The sequence below is a fragment of the Ursus arctos genome, unplaced genomic scaffold, assembly GCF_023065955.2.
Source record: "Ursus arctos isolate Adak ecotype North America unplaced genomic scaffold, UrsArc2.0 scaffold_1, whole genome shotgun sequence".
In the NCBI taxonomy this organism is placed as follows: Eukaryota; Metazoa; Chordata; class Mammalia; order Carnivora; family Ursidae; genus Ursus; species Ursus arctos.
Genome location: NW_026622763.1, coordinates 96,132,221 through 96,154,715, shown reverse-complemented (window position 1 = coordinate 96,154,715; position 22,495 = coordinate 96,132,221). Strand labels below are relative to the sequence as shown.

At 40.6% G+C, this 22,495-nt stretch overlaps 1 protein-coding gene across 8 annotated transcripts in view; it reads left to right on the top strand.

Annotated features, from left to right (window-relative positions):
- The window catches only part of DOCK10 (dedicator of cytokinesis 10), a 261,368-nt gene that overhangs the window by 149,135 nt on the left and 89,738 nt on the right, over positions 1 to 22,495 (top strand). For 7 of the 8 annotated variants that reach the window (XM_057305125.1, XM_044381059.3, XM_057305116.1 and 4 more), the window contains exons 5-11: positions 3,385 to 3,457; positions 3,737 to 3,859; positions 4,114 to 4,248; positions 13,774 to 13,957; positions 15,240 to 15,325; positions 15,600 to 15,683; positions 15,807 to 15,962. In XM_057305125.1, coding sequence (XP_057161108.1) covers positions 3,385 to 3,457; positions 3,737 to 3,859; positions 4,114 to 4,248; positions 13,774 to 13,957; positions 15,240 to 15,325; positions 15,600 to 15,683; positions 15,807 to 15,962 — 841 coding nt within the window. The remainder of the gene's footprint in view (positions 1 to 3,384; positions 3,458 to 3,736; positions 3,860 to 4,113; positions 4,249 to 13,773; positions 13,958 to 15,239; positions 15,326 to 15,599; positions 15,684 to 15,806; positions 15,963 to 22,495) is intronic. The other variant, XM_044381061.3, reaches the window with a different exon arrangement.

Genomic DNA, 22,495 nt, shown 5'->3' with positions numbered 1-22,495 from the left:
TCTTGGGCAATTGTGTTGCTTGTGGGATGAAGGAGAGAGAGGGTGTGTTTAGGGGCTTTACCAATCAAATGAAAAGGTGAAAGGGACTGCTCTTTGCTCAGGAATGTCAAGGTATTGTTACAGAGAAAAGGGATATTTTGGGTAGGACAGGAAAAATTTCCCAGGGGTCCTAAAATAACACTGTCCCCTGCTACTGGCTCTGCCTCCACGTAAACTTGACCCTAACCCAAAGCCGCAGAACAAGTTAACGTGAAGGGCAATGGGCATGGATATTCTTGAGTATCTCTAAGGCTCTGTGAGAAGGAGAAAGGAGTACAGGTACACCTGGATCCTTTGGCAGAGAACAATGGCTACAATTTTATGTAAGATGATTATCAAAGATGGTTTGAATTAATTTATCCTACATACAAGCAGTAGCATTTTGGAAATAGGGCTTCTAATCCCACCTCTTCCACTATGGGTTTATGTGAGTAGCTGTTACAGACTTTGTTTTCTTCTCAGTACAACAGCAAGACGAGGCTAGACTGTGGAGTTCTAGCATTTGTGGGCAAATATCTGATTACACACATATATATGTAATAAAAAGCAATACGCTGCTTAGTACATATTTAGACTTCAGTACAAATGTTCTGCTATTGTGGTAGAGATTTTTGAACTTCTTTGAACTTGCAGATAAGTCATGGATGAAGAAGACTGTGTTATGTATGTATGAATATGTTTCTGGAATTTGGAATAATGCACACCCATTCGAGTAAATTAATATACATTAATGAACAAATATTTATTACGTGCTTACCATGTGCCAGAACGTACGGTGGAGATAATCTTAAAATACACATTTCCTACCACTATTCTTTCAAGCCTCTGGCTTTTAATTAAGCTTGTTACCATTTACAACTACTTACCTATGGGCCTTGGGACTTCATATCAAGATTGCGCAACCAAAGCAAAATGGATAAATAAATTGGGACTAGGGCTGAAGTGTGACCCCAGATACCATCTTTAATACCCGATATCAACTACTGTATACCCCAGAATAGCTTTATTTTTCTTAGTTATTGATTTTGGTAGCAAGCAACTTACCTTAATTTGAATTTATAAAATAAATTCACACTAGTAATAAGATCATTTTCAAAAACCTGTTTACACATTAGAGATGCCTCTTAGGATGTTGATGCCAAAAAATGTGTTTTAGCATCACCAAAATGCCTTCCAAAAACGGTTTTAAATGCTATCAGTTTGTATTCTTTCACTTGCCTATCCCTGGTGCAGTCAGCAAAAGTGTACTGAGCATCTCCATGGTAGGAAAAGACAAAGCCGGGGGAGGTACAGATGGGACTCCATTGGAGGCCCTGGTTTAAGAAACACATCATCTGGGGCGCCTGGGTAGCGCAGTCGTTAGGTGTCTGCCTTCGGCTCAGGGCGTGGTCCTGCCGTTCTGGGATCGAGTCCCACATCAGGCTCCTCCGCTGGGAGCCTGCTTCTTCTTCTCCCACTCCCCTGCTGTGTTCCCTCTCTCGCTGGCTGTCTCTCTGTCACATAAATAAATAAAATCTTAAAAAAAAAAAAAAAAGAAAGAAACACATCATCTGAGTGGCACAGTCAGTTAAGCATCAGACTCTTGGTTTGGCTCAGGTCATAATCGCAGGGTTGTGAGATTGAGCCCAGCTTCTAGCTCTGTGCTCAGCGTGGAGTCTACTTGAGATTCTCTCTCTCCCTCTCCCTCTGCCCCTTCTGCCTTCTCTAAGATAAATAAATCTTAAAAAAAACAGAAACATGTCATTTGGTGAAAGGTAAGACAGGTGCACAAACAACAGATTCAGATTAGCACCAGGACATGTGTGTCTGGCATCCACAGGGAGAGAGGCCTAATTTGTAGAGTCTGGGATGCCTTCGTGGAAACCAACCTGGGAGCATGAACTCTTTTTAGACTACAGTGGAGTATTACGTAGCCTTAAAAAGGAACGAAATCCTGATCCATGAATGAACCTTGAAGTGAAATAAACCAGACATAAATTGACACATATGGCACGATTCCACTTACATGAAGTACCCAAAATAGTCAAAGACATGGAGGCGGAAAGTAGAGCAGTAGTTACCAGGGGTGGGGGAAGGGAGAGCGTTTAACAGATACAGTGTCATTTTGGGAATGAGAAAGGTCTAGAGATGGACCGTGGTGATGGTTGCACAGTAATGTGAACGCACTTAGCGCCACTGAACTGGCCACTTACACATGGTTAAAATCGTAAATTTCCTGTTATGTATATTTTACCACAATTGAAAAAAAAATACTCTTATCAGGTTGAGAGAATGTGGCTCTGATGTCAGGCTTTTCCATTTTTAATAGCGAGGTCACTGTTCTTTCTGTGCTCCACCTTGCCCGGCTGTGAACCGGGCATGGGCATTTTCAGGTCTTTCAGAGGGAAGGTAAAGAATATTTTGAACCCCTTTGAGTGCGTTGAATCCCTGTGTGAATGCAGTCTGGTAATTTTACGCATACTTAAGTAAAAGAGTCGTTGGTCATGCCCCTTCCTATCTGGAATACCATCACCACAGGAAAAGATTTGCGATAGGAATACCTGAATGAGCACCCCTGGGCTTTTTTTCTCAATAGGCAGATTCTGAGGTTGCTTCTACACCATATAAATCACCTCAAAGAAAATAAATATTCCACGCAAATTCTACACGTAGGATTTTCTAGCTACGTGTCCAGGAATGCTGAACCTGCAATGCTGTTGATCACTTTCATTAAGCCATGAGTTGTGAAAATAGAATCAAGCCGAGGGAAGTTTATTTTTGTCCTATTTGACCATTTAGAGTACTTGCACACTCTTGCTGCCGTGGGCTGGTCAGCGTTCCAGTGCTACCACGGAGATGCACCCAGTGAGCACAGGTCCACAAAGTCGGGTTGGGGCGTTCTTTGGGGGAGGCCACGGTTAGGAGAGCAGCGCACCCTAGTGGCCAGAGCTCAGACTGGTTCTCAGGAACGTGGCATGTCCTAGGAAGGCAAAACAGAAATGAAAACATCACTACTTCATATTCCCCTGCAGAATGTGGACGAAGGAAAATATAAACCACCAAACCTTTAAAACTGTCCTGCTTGCCTTCTTCTTCTTCTTCTTCAAGAAGACCTGTGTAAATCTGAATAAGCAGGAACTCCATGGTTTAAAAATAGAGATGTCTTTGCTAGAGATAAGACCTAATGGTGTAGGGGAAAGTTAACACTTCCAAAGGAAACAAGGCCCTCACAAGATTACATTATTTTATTTAAAAAACACAATAGTTGTTACCTAGGGAACAGTGGAAAAAGAAAGCCATATCTCAAATGACAAATCAGAAACTGGTTTTTTGTTTGTTTGTTTGTTTGTTTGTTTTTAATACCAGAGCAGAATACAAACCAGAGAAACTTCCTTCACATTCCTTTGAGGTTGACCATGAGGATGCTGATAAGGATGAAGTAAGTACGTTGTCGAAAGAGAAATGTGTAAAACGGGAGGTACTTGGTCCCTGTCTTTCACTAGAGCATTTCACATTCTGACCAGATTAACAGAAAAGCCGCGGTAGCTACTTGTGGAAGGGCTTTTCGTCAAAATGAGTCACATTTGTTTTGAAATTGAACACGTTTATTATTTAAGATGAGTCAACGAGAGGAAGAGGAGGTTCGTTTTTAAGTGCGGGGTCTAAGATCTGGGATTCACAAAAGATTGCAGTTGTGCCAATGATGCTTCTTCTCCAGGATACCACCTCCCACTCGTCATCTAAGGGCGGTGGGGGAGCAGGAGGGACCGGAGTTTTCAAGTCTGGCTGGCTCTACAAGGGGAATTTCAACAGCACCGTGAACAATACTGTTACTGTGCGGGTAAGGAGACATCAAGACTTATCTTTGTTTCTGCCACTTTTCTTGACACCCCCTCCTTCGGTCACAGCACAGAGGAGACTCATTTGCATTGAGTTTATGTTTCGTGTCATATTTAATTTATGAGAAAGGAGGTTGCTGATCTCTAGAATGCTGCCCTAGAAAGGTAGTGTTCCTGAAGGAATTAGAAAAATTCTAGTTTCTGTAACAGCACACCGCAATTGAAACTACCTCAGTATATCTTTTCTTTTATTTAGTCCTTCAAAAAGCGTTACTTCCAGCTGACCCAGTTGCCAGATAACTCCTACATCATGAATTTCTACAAAGATGAAAAAATATCCAAAGAACCCAAAGGCTGCATCTTTTTAGATTCCTGTACAGGTGTGGTACAGGTGAGTGGAAATCCCTCCTCCTCCTCCTTGGGCTTTTTTTTTTTTCCCCTCTTGAGTTTTTTAATCAAAGAGTACATTCATCCAGTCATCAGTCATGCATTCCATAAGTGTTTATGGAGTATCTGATATGACCCAAGAACTGTTCTAGACCTTAGGGATTCCGTGGAAAACAAGGGAGCCTCCATTTCTGCTTTCACAAAGCTCACTTTCAATAAAGGAAGAAAAACAGAAAATAAGCAAAGAAAGAAATCAACAGAATGGAATCTGTTGGTGAAATCTGGAATAAAGAAAATAAATAGGGCTATGGAAGGGAGAAAGACAAATGGTAAGGTCGGAAAGCCATGTTAATGCTCCAGAAGGGAGGAAAAACTTTTGTAAAGAGAAACTACTTTATCCGAAAAGTAAAGAATGAGCAGGGCAGCAAGTGCAAAGATCCTGAGGCAAGAACAAGATGGGTGTATTCAAGGAGAAGGGGAAAATGACCCCCTGTGTGACTACAGTGTAGAGAGGCACTGAGCTAAAGATAATTCAGTAAGATAATATGTAAACCATATAGTTCACTCTACTTCATAAATACTATCTTTATTATTGGGTAATAATGAGAGAGTAAATTTACAGTGTACACATACATCATCTTCCTTCTGAGAGGAGGTTTCCTTCAAAGACAAGGATTACATCGATTCCCAAGAACTTAATTTCAGTAACAAGACACAGTGCTTTTAACAAGCAGTGCTGTTCTGCAAGCTCTTGGTCTTCAAACTATCGTCCTCAGTACTCGATGTGACATGGACCCCTGTGGCAAAGAAAAGCAGAATAATTCCATAGACCTCCTTTGGACATCTTGCTTTCATTTATTCTTTCACTTTGATGAAATAAGTATCCTTATTCCTTCTTACATAAAAATTGAAGCAACCAAATGTTATAGCAAACTCTTCTTAAATTTCGCAGAAAGATGCTGGCTCATTGAGTTTGAGGACTGTGTGTCTGGTCCCAGGCCACCAGGAACAAGTCCTTCTCTTCCCACCAAGCCACAAGCATTCACATAGCATTCACATGTTACGTAGCTGAGATTACATCTTGGATTAATACCGGGGCGCTTGAATATGCGGATGCGAAATGGACTTTTCTCCAATCACTTAGGCCTCGCCTTTTTCTGCATGGTTTATCTGTTGAAATCTGGAATTCCTCCAGAAAGCAATAAGGCTGAACTTTAAAAGGAAAGAATTAATTAAGTGTTGCTGAGCACTGGGTTGGAAGCGAAAGATAATTGCATTTTAACGCAGACGCCAACTTTCCATATGGAAAGGGCAATAAGGGTCTTAATGGAGGGTGGAGATAGTTTTCTATTGTTGATCACAAAGGAAACTCTTTGGCTTTAGAAATATCAAGTAAAACTTTAGCAGGAGATTAAAGATCAATGATGACATTTTATAGACATTGAACTAAAACATTTAAATATTTTCTTTTCCATTTTTTGCTTCAAAGCTTGCTCTAGCCAATGTATTATCATCTTTTAGGAAGTATCACTGCAGCCCATGCCGCATATCAAGCTTGCAGAGATAGTATTAATATGACATTGCTTCTTTAAAGAATCCTATAACTCGGTGTTGAGGGCACACCTTAGTGCCTGAATCTGACCTTTCACTACAGGAACTTCTTCTCCACCTTGTCTTAGGCTGTGCTTCAGTCTCTGCTTAAGTGATGGCTTGGAGCTGGAGAGTGTCTTCTAGGAGAAGACACAGCTTGGGGTTCACACAGGTCAGCATTCAAATCCTGGTTTCACCATTTACTATTGGAGGCTTTGAGTAAGTTACGCAAGCTCTGAGCTCAGGTTCCTCACCGGTAAAAAGGAAAAAGGATCTGAGAGACAATGTGTCTTCAGCCATTCTTCCCTAGTCTTGTAACCAAACTAACGTGATTTCACTCCTTGGCGAGTCACAGGTAGAAACACACCAGGTGAGTTGTCACGCAAAGGAAACTTTATTTGCAGTGAATATGGAGCTCATGGGGAGTAAATTCCAAAGCCATGACTCCCCAGCAAGGGTGAGTAGGTTTCCTTTACTTAAGGTTAGGATGAATATTTAGAAAGGGGAGCCTTGTCAATGTATGCAGAGGCAGGTATAAGGTCGTACATGTGTCTTAAGGAAACATGCCTATACAGACACCGTATGTTATGTAAGTGAGGCGGGGGCTCCTCTTTGGGCAGAGATTGTAATATTATAATGAGGTAAAGGTAATTGTTGGTTACTCCGTGGGTCATTCTGTGGTCCATCTGCACAGGGGCGGTTGGGGGTTGACCTCAAACTGGTCTGGGCATTCTGGGCCCCAGGAGCTCTTCATATGGGCAGTTACTGCTTGAGGAGTAGTCTTGGTTTCCATCATGGGATGCTGTGCTCTTCGGGTCTTTTGCCTGAGTTAAGAGATAAGCTGGAAAGAAGAGTTTAAGAAAAAATGTGGGACAAAAGTCATTGGGTACAAGCAAGTGAACAGTGAGGGTCAGATCTAGCTGGTGATAGATGATAGACAGTCTTTCCATTAAGTACAAAGGTCACAACTTTGAGAGATAGACATTCAACTGTGGGAAGGCTTTCCTGGAAAAACTCAATTCACCTTCCTGAAATTTTTACCTACATATGCTTATTTGTTCATTTATTTTTTTATTCATTCATTCACTCATTCAACAAACTTATTTAGTCCCCATGACATACTAGGAGCTATGCTCGGCATCGGGGACTCCCTGCTGAAGTCATAACCAGAGATGGACACAGGCTCATTCCTATTACACAATGTCACAAAAGCTATAAAGGGCACCTTCTGTTGAATATTCTAGGAGCCCAGAATAGTGATGAACTCTTCTGGGTCAGCTAGCAGGATTCCCCAAGGTAGATTTTACACATTAAAGCACAAGTGAATAATCCTACTTCATTTTCCAGGAGAGAGCCATTTAAATATTTCAGAACATTTATTACATCTTTTAAAGAGTTCAGCTCTATACCCCCTCATTTCTATTACTGTTTGTCAAGACCTTATTACCCTTTGTGTGGATAACCCTTTGTGTGGAGAGAACCTCCAGCTTCTTGAGATCACTTTGGGAAGATAGACGTCTGGGTTACTTACCTTGTGTCTGGATCCTGGTTTCTACGTATTTGTTTATAGCTGTTTCTGACTTAGGAGGTCTTACAACTGGAAGGAAGATTCTCAATGAGATACCACAAGTTTAGTCATTGCCTTCACAAGCTCTCAGGTACAAAATGTCCCCGAAGATGAAACATATGCACACAAAAACACAGAACAAATGAATAATAGAATGAGTCAGACCTATTTTGTCAAGAATCGTTATCCGTTTCCCTTGAATAAAACAAAAAAGAGGAACAAAGACCTTACCTCAGAAGTGATACCTACCATCTGGCATTCGAAGGAAGTCCAAGCTCCTAAGAGTCTTAGTAAACAAGCCATTTTCGTTCACTTCATTCAGACCCGATCTATATCATTGTGTTCTAAGAACAGTCCTTGGAATTCTTAGAAATATATTTCAAGGGTGACATCAAGTAGAGAAAAACTCTCCTACGCAGTAAATTTCTCAGAGATTTTTGGTGATGTTTAGGATTGGAAATTTTCTGGATCTTAGTTAAAAAAAAATAACAGTAGTTTTCCACTTTATAATATCATCAAACAGTAATGTTAGATCTGTTTTATCCCCCGTGCACTCCCAGTCTGGAGAAGTACTCACAGTTTTTGCTGCTTCTGTTTTGATCTGATAGGAACGGATCGTCAGGCCTGCGTTATCCTATCTTGTTCCTTCAGAGTCTTCTTACTCATTCTTCTACTGGCCCACTCATCCCTCCACTCAAGGTCCTGCCACTGTGGAAGACAATAAATAGTCCAAGAATCCCATCTGCTAGGTGTCCTACCACAACATTAATAATGACCGATGTCACTTGATGCAGGCTTAAATGGGTTGGAGGGACTAAAAATTGCTTCTTTTGTCCCAGGTGCTGAATCTGCCACCTTGTGGGTATGGGTTCCAAGACAATGGCCTTGGGGCCCCTGAGTGGCTCAGTCAGTTAAGCATCCAATTCTTGGTTTCGGCTCAGGTCATGATCCCAGGGTCAAGAGATCAAGCCCCATGTGGGGCTCTGTGCTCCGTGCAGAGTCTGCTTGAGATTCGAGATTCTCTCCCTCTTTCTCCCTTTCTGTCCCTCCCCCAATTCACATGCACATGCACATTCTCTCTGTCTCTCTGAAATAAATAAACAAATAAAATCTAAAAAGAAAAAAAAAGACAATGATCTCCTGTGCTTAACCAAAGTCTAGACACTCGGATACATTCTGCAGCTCGGGCATCCCGCCACAGGAGGGAAATAGGGCCACGTGTGAGTCACCAGGGAGCAGCTTGGTCTTGTAGATCTGGAGTGTGCTCGCCCACAGAAAGGTAGTCACACTGGGAGAGAAAACGAAGTGTACCTGCCAAGGAAAGCAAGTCTAGAAACTACATATGACCTATAAACTTCCCATTAGCAAACTCTGGCTCTGCAGAATCTGATTTCCAAGGATAACAATAAAAACCAGAATGACACTTGTACTTTTCTTCATCTCGTATATCATTTGACAGCAGTTGATGGAACGTGCATGATTATTGTCCCAGTTTATTAAAATAAAACTCACGGAGCTAGAGTGGCTTTCCCAAATCACAGAGCTAGTAAATGGCAAAATTAGGTTTGAAGTAGAGGAATGTCCAAAATCACAGAAAGATGCCCAAGGAACTGAGTCAGTTATCATACATCATGAGGGCTTGCCTGCATACCTACATCCACGTATCCTGCGTAAGCCACACAAGCAGAAGAAACACCGCAAACGTATGCTCATGTAGCATTTTTAGCAGTGAGTTTTAGATGCAGGATTTATTTCAGCAAATATATATTGAAAATTGAGCTGTGCAAGGCATTGTGGAAAAGCCAAGTATGAATCAAATGCAGCTCCTGTCTTCAAAGAGCTCCCAGCCTGTGGGAGGATGCACAGAAAAACAAAACAAAAACCAAATACAGCACAGGCAGATAAAATGAATGACACATCTCAAACAATAGATTCTGATAACATATGCAAGAATAAAATCACATTTATCATGGCATGAGGCTTTATTACATTATACATATAGTCATATACATATATGTCATGTATGCTATATTTCTGCTTATTTGTTTACTGATGCTTCATTACACTGTGAGGGCAGGAATTTTTTTTAATGCTGTGTCCCTGGCACATAGAAGGTGCCTAGTGCATTTTTGTTGAATGAAATGAATAAATAAACATGCAGACAATGGAAAGGATTCTATAAATGGTGGCCACTAACCCCAGTAACCTGGATATGACATTGTGTGTTTCTTTTTAAAACCCTTCTTTTGTTCCTGCAAAATTCTGCAGAAGTTGCTGGTAACACAGTGGAACAATTCAGCACAATGGAGTATTTTGTTTGGGTAACTTCCTCTGACATTTGGTTCTCCATTGGCTTTGGTGGCTCTTTTGGAGTATCTATTCCGGAACCTTTCCCGATGAATATTGCAGAAACAGACCGGTGTGCTACCACTCATGAGACACATCAGATGGTCTTAGGGCATATTTGCAATTGCCTGTTCTTTCTGAAGCCGTGTAAATGGACTGTGGTGGGCTGGAGTAGACAAAGTATTTGCATCTGCCACAAAGGACACTGTTTTCAGGGAAACAGGAAAATTGGGGGAACAACAAAAAAATATGACTATTTCTTGATTACCACTGTAATGACGTAACAATTGCATTTTGAAATATTAAAATGTCCCACGGATTTTTCTATTTTTGTCCTTTCTTTTTTGTTATTTTATATGCCATTATCTTAGAGATCACAGAGTGAGATAGAAAACCACTTAGGGCATCGTAATCTTTCCCAGCGTAAGCTTGTCTACACTGCAAGTAAGTAGTTTGATGTTGTTCCAATAGAAAAAGATGATTTGGTTTTTGAGAAGCTGCAAATGGAGTATTTATTTCACTGATAAATACCCCTTTTTGAGAAACAAGGGCTTGTTAGACTTTGCTCGTATTTTTACAAAATATTTTTTAAAATATTGTTGAAGTCAGCAACCACATTCAATTCATTGCCATTTAGAAAATCAAGTTTTGTCCATGTTTTGTCATGTTTTCTATCTAGAATTCTTTTAGTTCCTTGTCATCTGCATTTGAAAGCAGGTTGCAGCTAGATCCACTTTTAATTAATTTAATTAATATAAACATTTTACATAGTTTTGCATCTCCCTGTCCATATTACTTACGGCATGAGATTAATTAAGCAGATTCTTCATTTGTTTGTTTTCAAGACAGCGCTGAGATCTGTTTGCATTTTGCTGTACTCAGATACTTAGCAATATTCTAACCAAAGCTATGCCCTGAACTCTGAGCATTTCGAGTTCTTTCCTCTGTGTCTGTTTCTGTTCCTGTTGTTTTGTAAAGGAAAACTGTGTCTCCTTGTATACCTGCTCTCCGCCAAGTTCTCTTTGCCCTTAGACCCTCTGTGTCAGTGCAAGATACACTGGCTTTATGGACCTCCTTCATCAGAACCCCAAAGGGAGTCTGCCCACACCTCCTGCAGAGATCAGAGCTTCTAAGAATTTGCATTCTTAAAGAATCTGTCTAGCTGTTTGCTTTTTGCACACTAAACTTTGAGGCCATAGCTGCCTTTCTGGCACCCCCCACTGTGTTTATACTACAGCCAAAATGTCTCAAAATGCAGCTCTGGCCTTTTATTAGTCAATGTCCGTCTGTCCTCTGTTCTCATAGAACCCACAGGTCCTGGGAGAATAGTGGTATTCTCATGTTGCAGTAGAATTCCCATCCGCAAGATTTTTTATACCTCCATTTTATGCCTCACCTTCAACATGTTGGCATATCTTCCAATTTCACATTTGTCTGATTCACTGATTAATGCCTGTCTCCCCTGTTCTGGCAGGGCAGAGACTGTGTCTGTTTTTGCCCAGCACAACACGTGAACATAATAGACACCACTTTATGAATGAATGCTGTCACTGCGCTGAGCACTGAGGATAACCAGCCAGCCTCTGCCCTTCTCCAGCTCATAGACTATGAAAAGAGCCAGCCAGTGAGTGAGTCATTAAACAGCAAAGAAATAATAATACTTGACAATAATACAAAAGTATGGGCTGGAGCCAAGAGCTTGTCCTTGGAAGAATCTAGAAAGTGGAATTGAAGCTATGAAGTTCGACAGTGAGAATCACTGCTATTTTTTTAGCTCATTCTTTCTCCTTCAGTGCCTGAATTTTATTTTTTCTTGAAGCGTATGTATTCCCCCTGTTTATTCTCGGCACTGAGAGTATGCATGACATCCCAGGCCATGACCATCCCTTTGGTATGGGACTGTGCCAAAGAGGGGGCAAGGAAGGAGAAGAGCATCTTTGCTCCTGGGTGACCTCAGTGGGTGTTAGAGCACATAGAGGTCATTTCCCTTCTCAGCCACTTGCTACCTGCGGAATCCCAAACACATTTTAATTTATCTCCCCAAGCCTCCATGTCATTATATGTTAAATGGAATAACACAATTTGTCTCACAGAGTTGTTATGGGATTAAGTGGAATAATGGCTGTGGATGCTCAGCATGGTACCTGGCTTCCAGATGACAAGTGTTTAGTAAGTGTCGTATTTGTGGTGTAATCATGATACTGTGGAAGTGGAAAGGAACAAGCTATTTTAGGATAGTCTCTGAGAACATCACAAAGAAGATATTAACAGGAGGATATTAAAAATTATTTTTTTCTTGCCGCCAAGAATAGCAATCCCATTGTCAAAAAGAATTTCATACTTCGATATTTAGCCACAATCTCACACTATAGTGATACTCTCATCTTACAGTTCTTTTCCTATTTATATTTTACTTGGTTATCTTAAGTACATAGGCTTCACTCAGTTATAATTGGGTGCCCTGATGGCTTCCTAGCAGTACGGGTAAGAGTTGATTACCTGTATCAGAGCTACCCGAGAGTGAATTAGAGATGGAATATAAAAGTGTTCTAATAATTTGCTCTTGCATTGCCTCCGCTCGCAGTGGGCTTCTCCCCTATTGGAATAGTTGACTCTTTTGATGGATTTCAACTTGGATATCCCTTCCATGGAAGACCAGTCTGAAGTCGCTACTCAGACCCTGAGTCCATATTCATTCTCTGCACAGCACAAAATCTCTGTTTTCCAGTAGTTTGTTTATTCCTTCAGTCTTTTGTTCATTCACTATTCCCTACAAATGTCAGTTCCCTAAGAATAGGAACCAAACCTATTCCCTTATAAAAGGTGACTGTTTTGAACCCACTGGTCCTGAGCCCGTCTGTGCACAGTGCAGGGCATAATGGTGAGCAGAACAGGCCCAGTCCTCCTAGAGGCGGCCATGAGGGAGACACATGTTGGTCAAAGCAAACAAATGAAAATGAATAAGTATATCATTTCAAATTGTGGTAAGTGTCCTGAAAGACAAGAACCTTGTCCTAATTGAGGAATTGGGGAAGGTTTACTTGAGCAAGTATAACTTCAGTTGAGATCTGAACAGTGACGATGAGTCCCCTAAGTAGATGGGGGCAAACATGGTGCTGATTGTGTGCAAGCAAGTGCTTGGGGGAGGGGCCGCTTTAGGCCTTGTGACAGCAACACAGCTTGTGATGGGAGCACATTCAGGAATGAGAGCAAAGTCTTATGGGTTTGATCCAAAAGGCAAAGAAGAGATGTGAGGTTAGAGAAAAATCTGGAGGTTGATGGAAAAGCCAGAGCCACAGAAAGGAATGGGGTGCCCTTCCATGTGGATGTAATGTTCTTTAAAGCCATTGGACCAGATGAGAGAGAAAGGAGTCTAAGGCAGAGCCAAGGTTAGCATTAGAGGTCACCAAGATAAGGAAGAGCCAGTAGAGATGACTGAAAAGTGGTGGCCAGTGAAGAAGAAAGAAAACCAGAATCGAGTGTGATCATGGAAACCAGACACAGATGGATTTCACGAAGGAGGAAGTGGCCACCATGTTAATTCTACTGAAAAGTCAAGGAAGAAACAAAGAAGAAAACGTCCCTTGGATAATAGAGCAGCATAGAGTTTGTTAGTGACCATGACAAGTGTTGCCCTGGGGTGTGACAGGGCCAGAAGTCCAACTGGAGTGACTAGTGGACAGAACGCAGGTTGAGAAAGTGAAGGTAGCGACTCAAATGAACTCTCTGAAGAAGTTTAGAGTATATTCGCACAGGTACCTGAAGACGAAATCTTTGAGCCACCATGCTCCTCCAATCAACAAAAACCTACACAAAATATCAATTTGTACAAAAAGCCTTGAAAGAAACCAAGCAGAACAATTCATACCCATCCAAAGTTTTCTCTTGTTCAGACCGATCTTTATGTTACTCTCCTGTATGGAAACACTTTGGGAGTGCAAGCAACACCATAGAAAATGTCTCAAGCTCTCTAAGACTTATTATTTGATGGGTTTTTTTCTTTCATTCATTCTTTTTATACCCCAGAATAACAGACTAAGAAAATACGCCTTTGAATTGAAAATGAATGACCTAACCTACTTTGTGCTGGCGGCGGAAACAGAGTCAGATATGGATGAATGGATCCACACCCTCAACCGCATCCTGCAGATCAGTCCCGAGGGGCCGTCCCAGGGGAGGAGGAGCACGGAGCTGGCAGATCTGGGGCTGGGTGAGAGCATGCACGCCCACTTCCCTTCCTTTGCCAAGTGTGACCTCTGTACTGGGTCCATTTAAACTCCTAGTAACTATGGTAGCTGCCAGGTCTGGCTCATCCATCCCTGAGCTATTTGCTCCAGAAAATCACCCCTGAATCTTGACTTTCACTGAACAGTGAGGGTTGCCATACATAGGTGTGATTTTGAGTTTACTGGCAATGATTTGAGGATGGAAGTCATTTGTCAGCAGTACTAAAAATGTACCCATGTCGGATGGGAGGTTACCTTAGATGGGGTAGTTGTGTTTCATAGCCTTTCATTTAATTTAATTAATTAAGATGGCATTATATAAAGAAAAATATGCATTACTTCCTTGTAGTTGAAAGATTACCTTTCAAAAAAAGAGGAAGGAAGATATCTTTCATGTATGCTTTCTGGCCATACTGAGATCAGCTTATACGTGAAAGTTCCATAAATTTTGCACAATATTCAAGATCATTATAAGATAAAAAATTTTCCTTTTTCCCATCCTTATTACCTCATAAGATTCTAATTCATTCTAGGCAAAGAGAAGAGAGCAGGAGGGGAAAGGACAGGTGATGAGAAAGGTAGAAAAACAGGTCTATAACCATGACATAGACATGTGACATGTGAAAGATGTTCAGAGTTGGTGGCCCCTCCCAAAGGAAAACTATTTTAAGACCTTTTACCCAGCACCGTGGGACATTAGAAACCAGAGTCTCTAAATTCTAGTAGTCCAAATATCATATGCCATCAAGTGAAAGAGGCATGGGGTCATGAGGAAGAAAACTGTGGTTGACTTAACTACCATACACCATGGTAGGTGTTTTACATTCATGACCTACTTAATAATGATCAACGCGAACATTAATGTTTACAGAGTTTTAGAGAGTTTAACTAACTGAAGCTAGAGTGCACGTTTGAAATTGATGGCCCGAGAGTCAGAATTATCAAAAATATATTCACTTGTAAGAAAACTTTAGTATGTGTTGATGAATTAAGTCATGACAACCCCAGGTATAAAGGTAGTATTAGAAGGGTCAAGAGTTCTTATGAGCTCAGGATGGTGTCATAGATGGAATCCCAAAATGACCATTAGGAGGTCTGATTTCCAGGCCCAGCCCTTGTAACAATGTGGAATCCTAGAGCCAGGGTACAATGAGTGTATCTACTCACCAATATCCACCCTGCATCCATTTTTGATACGTCACAGCCTAGAGAAATGTGTGATTTCTAAGTATTTCTTAGTAATCTCTCTTGGTGTATCTTTTCAAGATCCGCTGGATAATTCTATGACTTGTGAATGCACGCCAGAGGAAACAGAGTCTTCAGAGAACAGCCTACACCCAGACTTCACAAAAGTAATAAAGCTGACATTTTGCTATGCAAATAAATTTGAATTACTTATTAGTTATTGCTTTCATGGAAAAGATGGAAATGCTGTATTTTAAGATTTAGACTAAGATAAACAGCACTTAAAAATAAAAGCATGTTTGGATAAGATTTGCTGAGTGTTCATGGAGGATATTAAAGCAGTGATAATACTAAGGAGAAACTTCTTGGCCATATGGATGGGGCCGGGCTGTAAGTATCTGGAAACTTCGCTACCAAGAGCTAACACAGTTTTCTCTGTAGTACCTCACAGAAACTGAAGAGACTGTCAAAACAACTCGAAATATGGAGAGGCTAAATCTGTTCTCGCTGGATCCAGACATAGATGTAAGTTGGAATTCTTTCTAAGCAGACGTGAACTTGATCCACACAATTGCGGTTTATGATTTAAAATTCCTTTTTTTAGGATGGGTGTTTGTTGAGAAAGGCTTTCAATGTTTTTTTTTTTAGACCTTGAAACTTCAGAAAAAGGACCTTTTAGAACTCGACTCTGTGATCAAACCGTTTGAAGAAAAAGCTGCCAAGAGAATCATAATCATTTGTAAAGCTCTCAACTTAAATCTTCAGGGATGTGTTACGGAGAATGAGAATGATCCGATAACGAATGTAAGTTTCCTTCTGTTATATCCTGTACAGATCAGCCAACACCACACCCCCCGCTGGCCAAAATCTTTTCTATTGCTGATCATTCCAGGCACTGAGTTCACACCCTCTAGTCTCCGAGGGAGTATGAATGACAGCATTTTCCACATCACAAAAATGCACAATTCTGAAGTGGAATGGTGAATATATTGCCATAAAATGTTCCTCTTACCTTAAAGAAGAAGCATCAAAGGGGCTCTATTCTAGGGTCCTTTCCATTAAATCACGCAGTGGTTCACAGTTTCCTGAGATATGGTTTGTGTCTTATTGATGGTACTTATTGATGGTATTGATGGCTTTTAAGTCAAGTTTCTTATTTTAGTATTTATATGTTTATTTGAATGTACATTAAAGACTAGGTTTTTTAAAAATTTTTTATTATGTTGTGTTAGTCATCATACAGTACATCATCAGTGTTTGATGTAGTGTTCCATGATTCATTGTTTGCCCGTAACACCCAGTGCACCATGCAATACGTGCCCTCCTTAATACCCATCACCAGCCTATCCCATTCCCCCACCCTCCTCCCCTCTGAAGCCCTCAGTTTGTTTCTCAGAGTCCATAGTCTCTCATGCTTCATTCCCCCTTCTGATTACCCCCCTTTCTTTGTCCCTTTCTTCCCCTACCTATCTTCCTAGTTCTTATGTTACATAGATGAGAGAAATCATATGATAATTGTCTTTCTCTGCTTGACTTATTTCACTTAGCATTATCTCCTCCAGTGCCGTCCATGTTGCAGCAAATGTTGAGAACTCGTTCTTTCTGATAGTTGAGTAATATTCCATTGTATATATGGACCGCAACTTCTTAATCCAGTCATCTGTTGAAGGGCATCTCGGTTCCTTCCATGATTTAGCTATTGTGGACAATGCTGCTATGAACATTGGGGTGCATATGGCCCTTCTCTTCACTGCGTCTGTATCTTTGGGGTAAATATCCAGTAGTGCAATGGCTGGGTCATAGGGTAGCTCAATTTTTAACTTTTTAAGGGACCTCCACACTGTTTTCCAGAGTGGCTGTACCAACTAGCATTCCCACCAACAATGCAAGAGGGTTCCCCTTTCTCCACATCCTCTCCAACATTTGTTGTTTCTTGCCTTGTCCATTTTTGCCATTCTAACTGGTGTAAGGTGATATCTCAGTGTGCTTTTGATTTGAATTTCCCTGATGGCTAATGATTTTGAACATTTTTCCATGTGTCTGTTAGCCATTTGTATGTCTTCATTGGAAAAGTGTCTGTTCACATCTTCTGCCCATTTTTGGTTTGATTATTTGTTTCTTGTGTATTGAGTTTGAGAAGTTCTTTGTAGATCTTGGATACAAGTCTTTTATCTGTAGTGACATTTGCAAATATCTTCTCCCATTATGTGGGCTACCTCTTTGTTTTGTTGACTGTTTCCTTGGCTGTGCAGAAACTTTTTATCTTGATGAAGTCCCACAAGTTCATTTTTTCTTTTGTTTCTCTTGCCTTTGGAGATGTGTCATGAAAGAAATTGCTGTGGCCGATGTCAAAGAGGTTACAGCCTATGTTCTCCTCTATGATTTTGATGGATTCCTGTCTCACATCGAGGTCTTTCATCCATTTGGAGTTTATCTTTGTGTATGGTGTAAGAGAGTGGTCAAGTTTCATTCTTTTGCATATAGCTGTCCAATTTTCCCAGCACCATTTATTGAAGAGACTGTCTTTTTTCCACTGGGTGTTTTTTCCTGCTTTGTCAAAGATTAGTTGACCATAGAGCCAAGGGTCCATTTCTGGAGTCTCTATTCTGTTCCGTTGGTCTATGTGTTTATTTTTGTGCCAGTACCATGCTGTCTTGATGATCACAGCTTTGTAGTATAGCTTGAAATCAGGCAATGTGATGCCCCCAGCTTTGTTTTTCCTTCTCAACATTTCCTTGGAGATTCGGGGTCTTTTCTGGTTCCACACAAATTTTAAGATCGTTTGTTTCAGCTCTTTGAAAAATGTCATTGGTATTTTGATAGGGATGGCATTGAAAGTGTAGATTGCTCTAGGTAGCATAGACATTTTAACTATGTTTATTCTTCCGATCCATGAGCATGGAATGTTTTTCCATCTTTTTGTGTCTTCTTCAATGTCTTTCATCAGTGTTCTGTAGTTTCTAGAATATAGATCCTTTACATCTCTGGTTAATTCTGAGATATTGTATGATTTTTGGTGTTATTGTAAATGGAATCAATTCCCTAATTTCTCTTTCTTCAGTCTCGTTGTTTGTGTATAGAAATGCAACTGATTTCTGAGCATTTATTTTGTATCCTGCCACATTACTGAATTGTTCTTTGAGTTTTAGTAACTTGGGGTGGAGTCTTTTGGGTTTTCCATATAGAGTATCATGTCATCTGCAAAGAGAGAGAGTTTGACTTCTTCTTTGCTGATTTGAATACCTTTTATTCCTTTTTGTTGTCTGATTGCTGTTGCAAGGACTTCTAGTACTATGTTGAACAGTTATGGTGAGAGTGGGCATCCTTGTTGTGTTCCTGATCTTAAGGGAAAGGCTTCCAGCTTTTCCCCATTGAGAATGATATTCGCTGTAGGCTTTTCATGAAATTGAGGAATGTACCCTCTATCCCTATACTCTGAAGGGTTTTAATCAGGAAAGGATGCTGTATTTTGTCAAATGCTTTTTCTGCATCAATTGAAAGGATCATATGGTTTTTGCCTCTTCTCTTGTTAATGTGATCTATCACACTGATTGATTTGCGAATGTTGAACCACCCTTGCATCCCAGGGATGAATCCCACTTGGTCGTGATGGATAATCTTTTTAACGTACTGTTGGATCCTATTAGCTAGGATCTTGTTGAGAATCTTGGCATCCATATTCATCAGGGATATCGGTCTGTAATTCTCCTTTTTGATGGGGTCTTTACCTGGTTTGGGGATCAAGGTAATACTGGCCTCATAGAATGAGTTTGGTAGTTTTCCTTCTGTTTCTATTTTTTGAAACAGCTTCAGGAGAATAGGTATTATTTCTTCTTTGATTGTTTGGTAGAATTCCCCAGGGAATCCGTCAGGCCCTGGACTCTTGTTTTTGGGGAGGTTTTTGATCACTGCTCAATCTCTTCATAATTAATCGGTCTGTTTAAATAATCAATTTCTTCCTGCTTCAGACTTGGTAGTTTATAGGTTTCCAGGAAGGCATCCATTTCTTCCAGGTTGTTTAATTTATTGGCATATAGCTGTTGATAATAGATTCTAATGATTGTTTCTCTTTCCTTGGTGTTGGTTGTGATCCCTCCCCTTTCATTCATCATTTTATTAATTTGGGTCCTTTAACTATTCTTTTGAATAAGTCTGGCCAGTGGCTTATCGATCTTATTTATCATTAAAGACTAGTTTAAACCAACAAGGTAACGTGGTGATTTCATAGCCATTACTGCTGAACACCAGGCCACATAGTGAATCAAGTAAAAAATATTAGATAAACCTTAAGTAATAGTAGAGATGGTACATGGAAATGGGAGGAAAAAGGTGCTTCATTGATATTTGGGAACCACCACAGTGCTCATTATATCAACACAGATTCCTTTTCCTACTAAGTGAGCTGTCTTGAGAGTTCTGAGGAGTCTAGGGGACAGTTCTATACCAGTCGTAGCTGTATTTGTGGGAAGGGGGCATTTTGTGAGCATAAACATTATTAAAAGTTGAACTATAAAGAAGAAAATTGGGGCACCTGGGTGGCTCAGTCAGTTAAGTGTCTGATCCTTGGTTTCAGCTCAGGTTGTGATCTCAGGGTCATGATCTCAAGGTCATGAGATGGAGCCCCGCATCAGGCTCCACACTCAGCAAGAGGTCTGCTTAGGGATTCGCTCCTTCTCCCTGTGCCCCTGCCCCTGCTCACATGCACGTGTTCTTTCTCTTGCTCTCTCTCTCAAATAAATAAATAAATCTTAAAAAAAGAAGAAGAAAATAAAAATCACACTTAATCCTACCATCAGTAAAAATCAGTGCTATTTATTGGCATGTTCCCTTTCATCATTTTTTAATGCATTCCACTCTAATTTTTAATAAATCATCCCTTACGTGTCGTCTTTTGCCTTAAGGAAGAAAACGTATTTCTAGATCCATGATATAAGCTACATTTGCTTTTAGAAGACAGAACAGTAATAAGGGTTCTTTACAAACTGAGCACACGCAATCCCGTGCACATCTCTGTGATATAGGAGGCTTGTTAGTTGTGACAGTGAGTGGCAGGCAGGAAGGATGGACTCTTCCAGAAGACTTTTCATACCTCCTGCCCTTGGGTCTGTAGGCGCCACACCAATCCTCTGAGCCCCCTTTCCCCTGTAGTAGCGGGATAATGGTACATGCTGTGGACCTCAGATTTAGTGAGGAGAACCAAAGGACCTGTGCCTCTCTTGTGTCAGAATGCCTGACCTTCTCCTCAACGAGTCCTGCCATGCTGGGCAAGTGGCTTGCCCTCACCCTCCTCTTCTGTAAACAGGATAGTAATAGCAGTAACTATTTCAAATGATTATTGTGAGAATTAAATGAAGTAACATATGGAAAGAACTTAGATAATGCTTGGTGCACAGTAAGCAATGATTACCTACTAACTGTTATTTCAATATGTGGGAAATGACTTAAAAATTTGTGACTATTATGCAGCCAATGTATTGGTGTTTGCAGTGTTGTGTGTGAGAATCTTGTTGACAAGTAAGCTAAAATCAAAAGGTGTCACCAGTAAGAATCTTCCCCCAGCATGAAACTTTCTCCTATTTTATAACTGTAATCATGCACTAGGTGTGTGAGTAAGTATGATCACGCTGGAGGTCACGTTTATTCATTTCTCAGCCAATACTTAATCAGTGCACCCCCGGGAGCCAAACTTGTTCTAGGTACTGGGGGAACAGTGGGGAATAAGATAACAAGCCCCCTGCCCTCTTGAAGTTTGAGTCTCTTTGGAAAGAACGAAGAGTACATTAAAAAAAAAAAAAAGACAAGTAAATTAACACGATAATCACGCCTTGTTCACAATTCTTTAAAATGAGTCAGTATGACAGATGTGGTACAGAGGAACTGGGAGACAGGTTATTCTGGGCTGGGTGGTCATAGGAGGCCTCTCTCAGGAGGTGACAGTTGAATAGAGACCTAAAGGGGGAGAAGGATAAAAGGTCAGGTCAAGGGAAAATATTCTAGGCAGAAGAAAGAGCAGGTGGGACTACCCCAAAACAACTAAGTCTTAGCAAGTTCTAGAAACAGGAAGCAGGTATGGAGGGGAAGGGCAGACCTAGACGATATGGGAGGAACAGTACGAGGTAAAATAATGTAAGGTACAGGCTGCAGTAAAGAGTTTGGATTTTTCCTGAGTGGAGGAGTGATTTAAAACACTTTCAAATGGTGTGGTTCAATTTCTGTTTTTTGAAGATCCCATCAGGGAAAAAAAAAATGGATTGGAGGAAACAAGAGTCGACCAGGGAGAGTAGATAGGAGGCTACCATCATAGTTCATTGCACTGTTTAGACTAGGACAGGCAAGGAAGAAGGAGAGAAATGAATGGATTTGACTGATGTTGGGTGAATTGAATGGACAGGTTTCTCTGATCCATTGGATATACAGGATAAGGGGAGGGAATATTTCAAGGATGAGTCTCTGGTTTTTGCTTTGAACACTTCTCTGCATGACGGTGCCATTTACTAAGAATACAAGACTAGATGAAGAGCAGATTTGGGGGATATCGGCCAAGAATTCTATTATGGGCATGTTAAGTTCGATAGGCCTACTAGATATCCAGAGATGTCCACTGGGCAGATTCCGATACAAGTCTGGAACTTGAGGGTGTGGCAGTGAATGAGACATAAACTTAGAAGTCTGGGCCAGACGGTGACCTGGAGGGACATATTTGGGAATTTCTGTATGCATAGGAAAAGGAACAGAAAACAAATATTCGACAGATGAATAGAGGAGTGACCCAAGACGTATAAGAAGGTATGGCCATTGAAATAGAGATAAACCAGAAAAGAGTGGGTCCTAATGCCAAGAAAGAATGTGTCAGCTGTGTGGAATGGGCTGAGGAGCTGAGAGCAACAGCAAGCCAGAGAAGAGCCCAGCAGCTGTGGCCACATGGAGGATGCGGGGGACTATAGCAAGAGAAATTTCCATGGAGCAAAAGGGTTAGGAGGAGCGATCAGAACATACTTTCATTCAGGATTAAAATTTTAAAAACAAAAGAAAACAAAACAGAAAAGACTAGAAACTTGCTTCTTGAAACTACTTGGATATATCAGGGAAATGTAACCCAAATCCTACTGGCACTTAACCGTCCTGCTAAATAAAAATAATTTTTTTTCTTTTTTCTTTTTTTTTCTTTTCTTTTCTTTATTTTTTATTTTTTATCTATTTTTTTTTTGACTAGACACAACCTTAAGTGTGATTTAAAAATCCAGTTTAGAAACTGAAACTCAAAAGATAATAGGCTTTTCTGTCCAGTGCGGGGCAAATGACTCCTTCCACATGGATTCCTTTCTTTGTAATAAAAG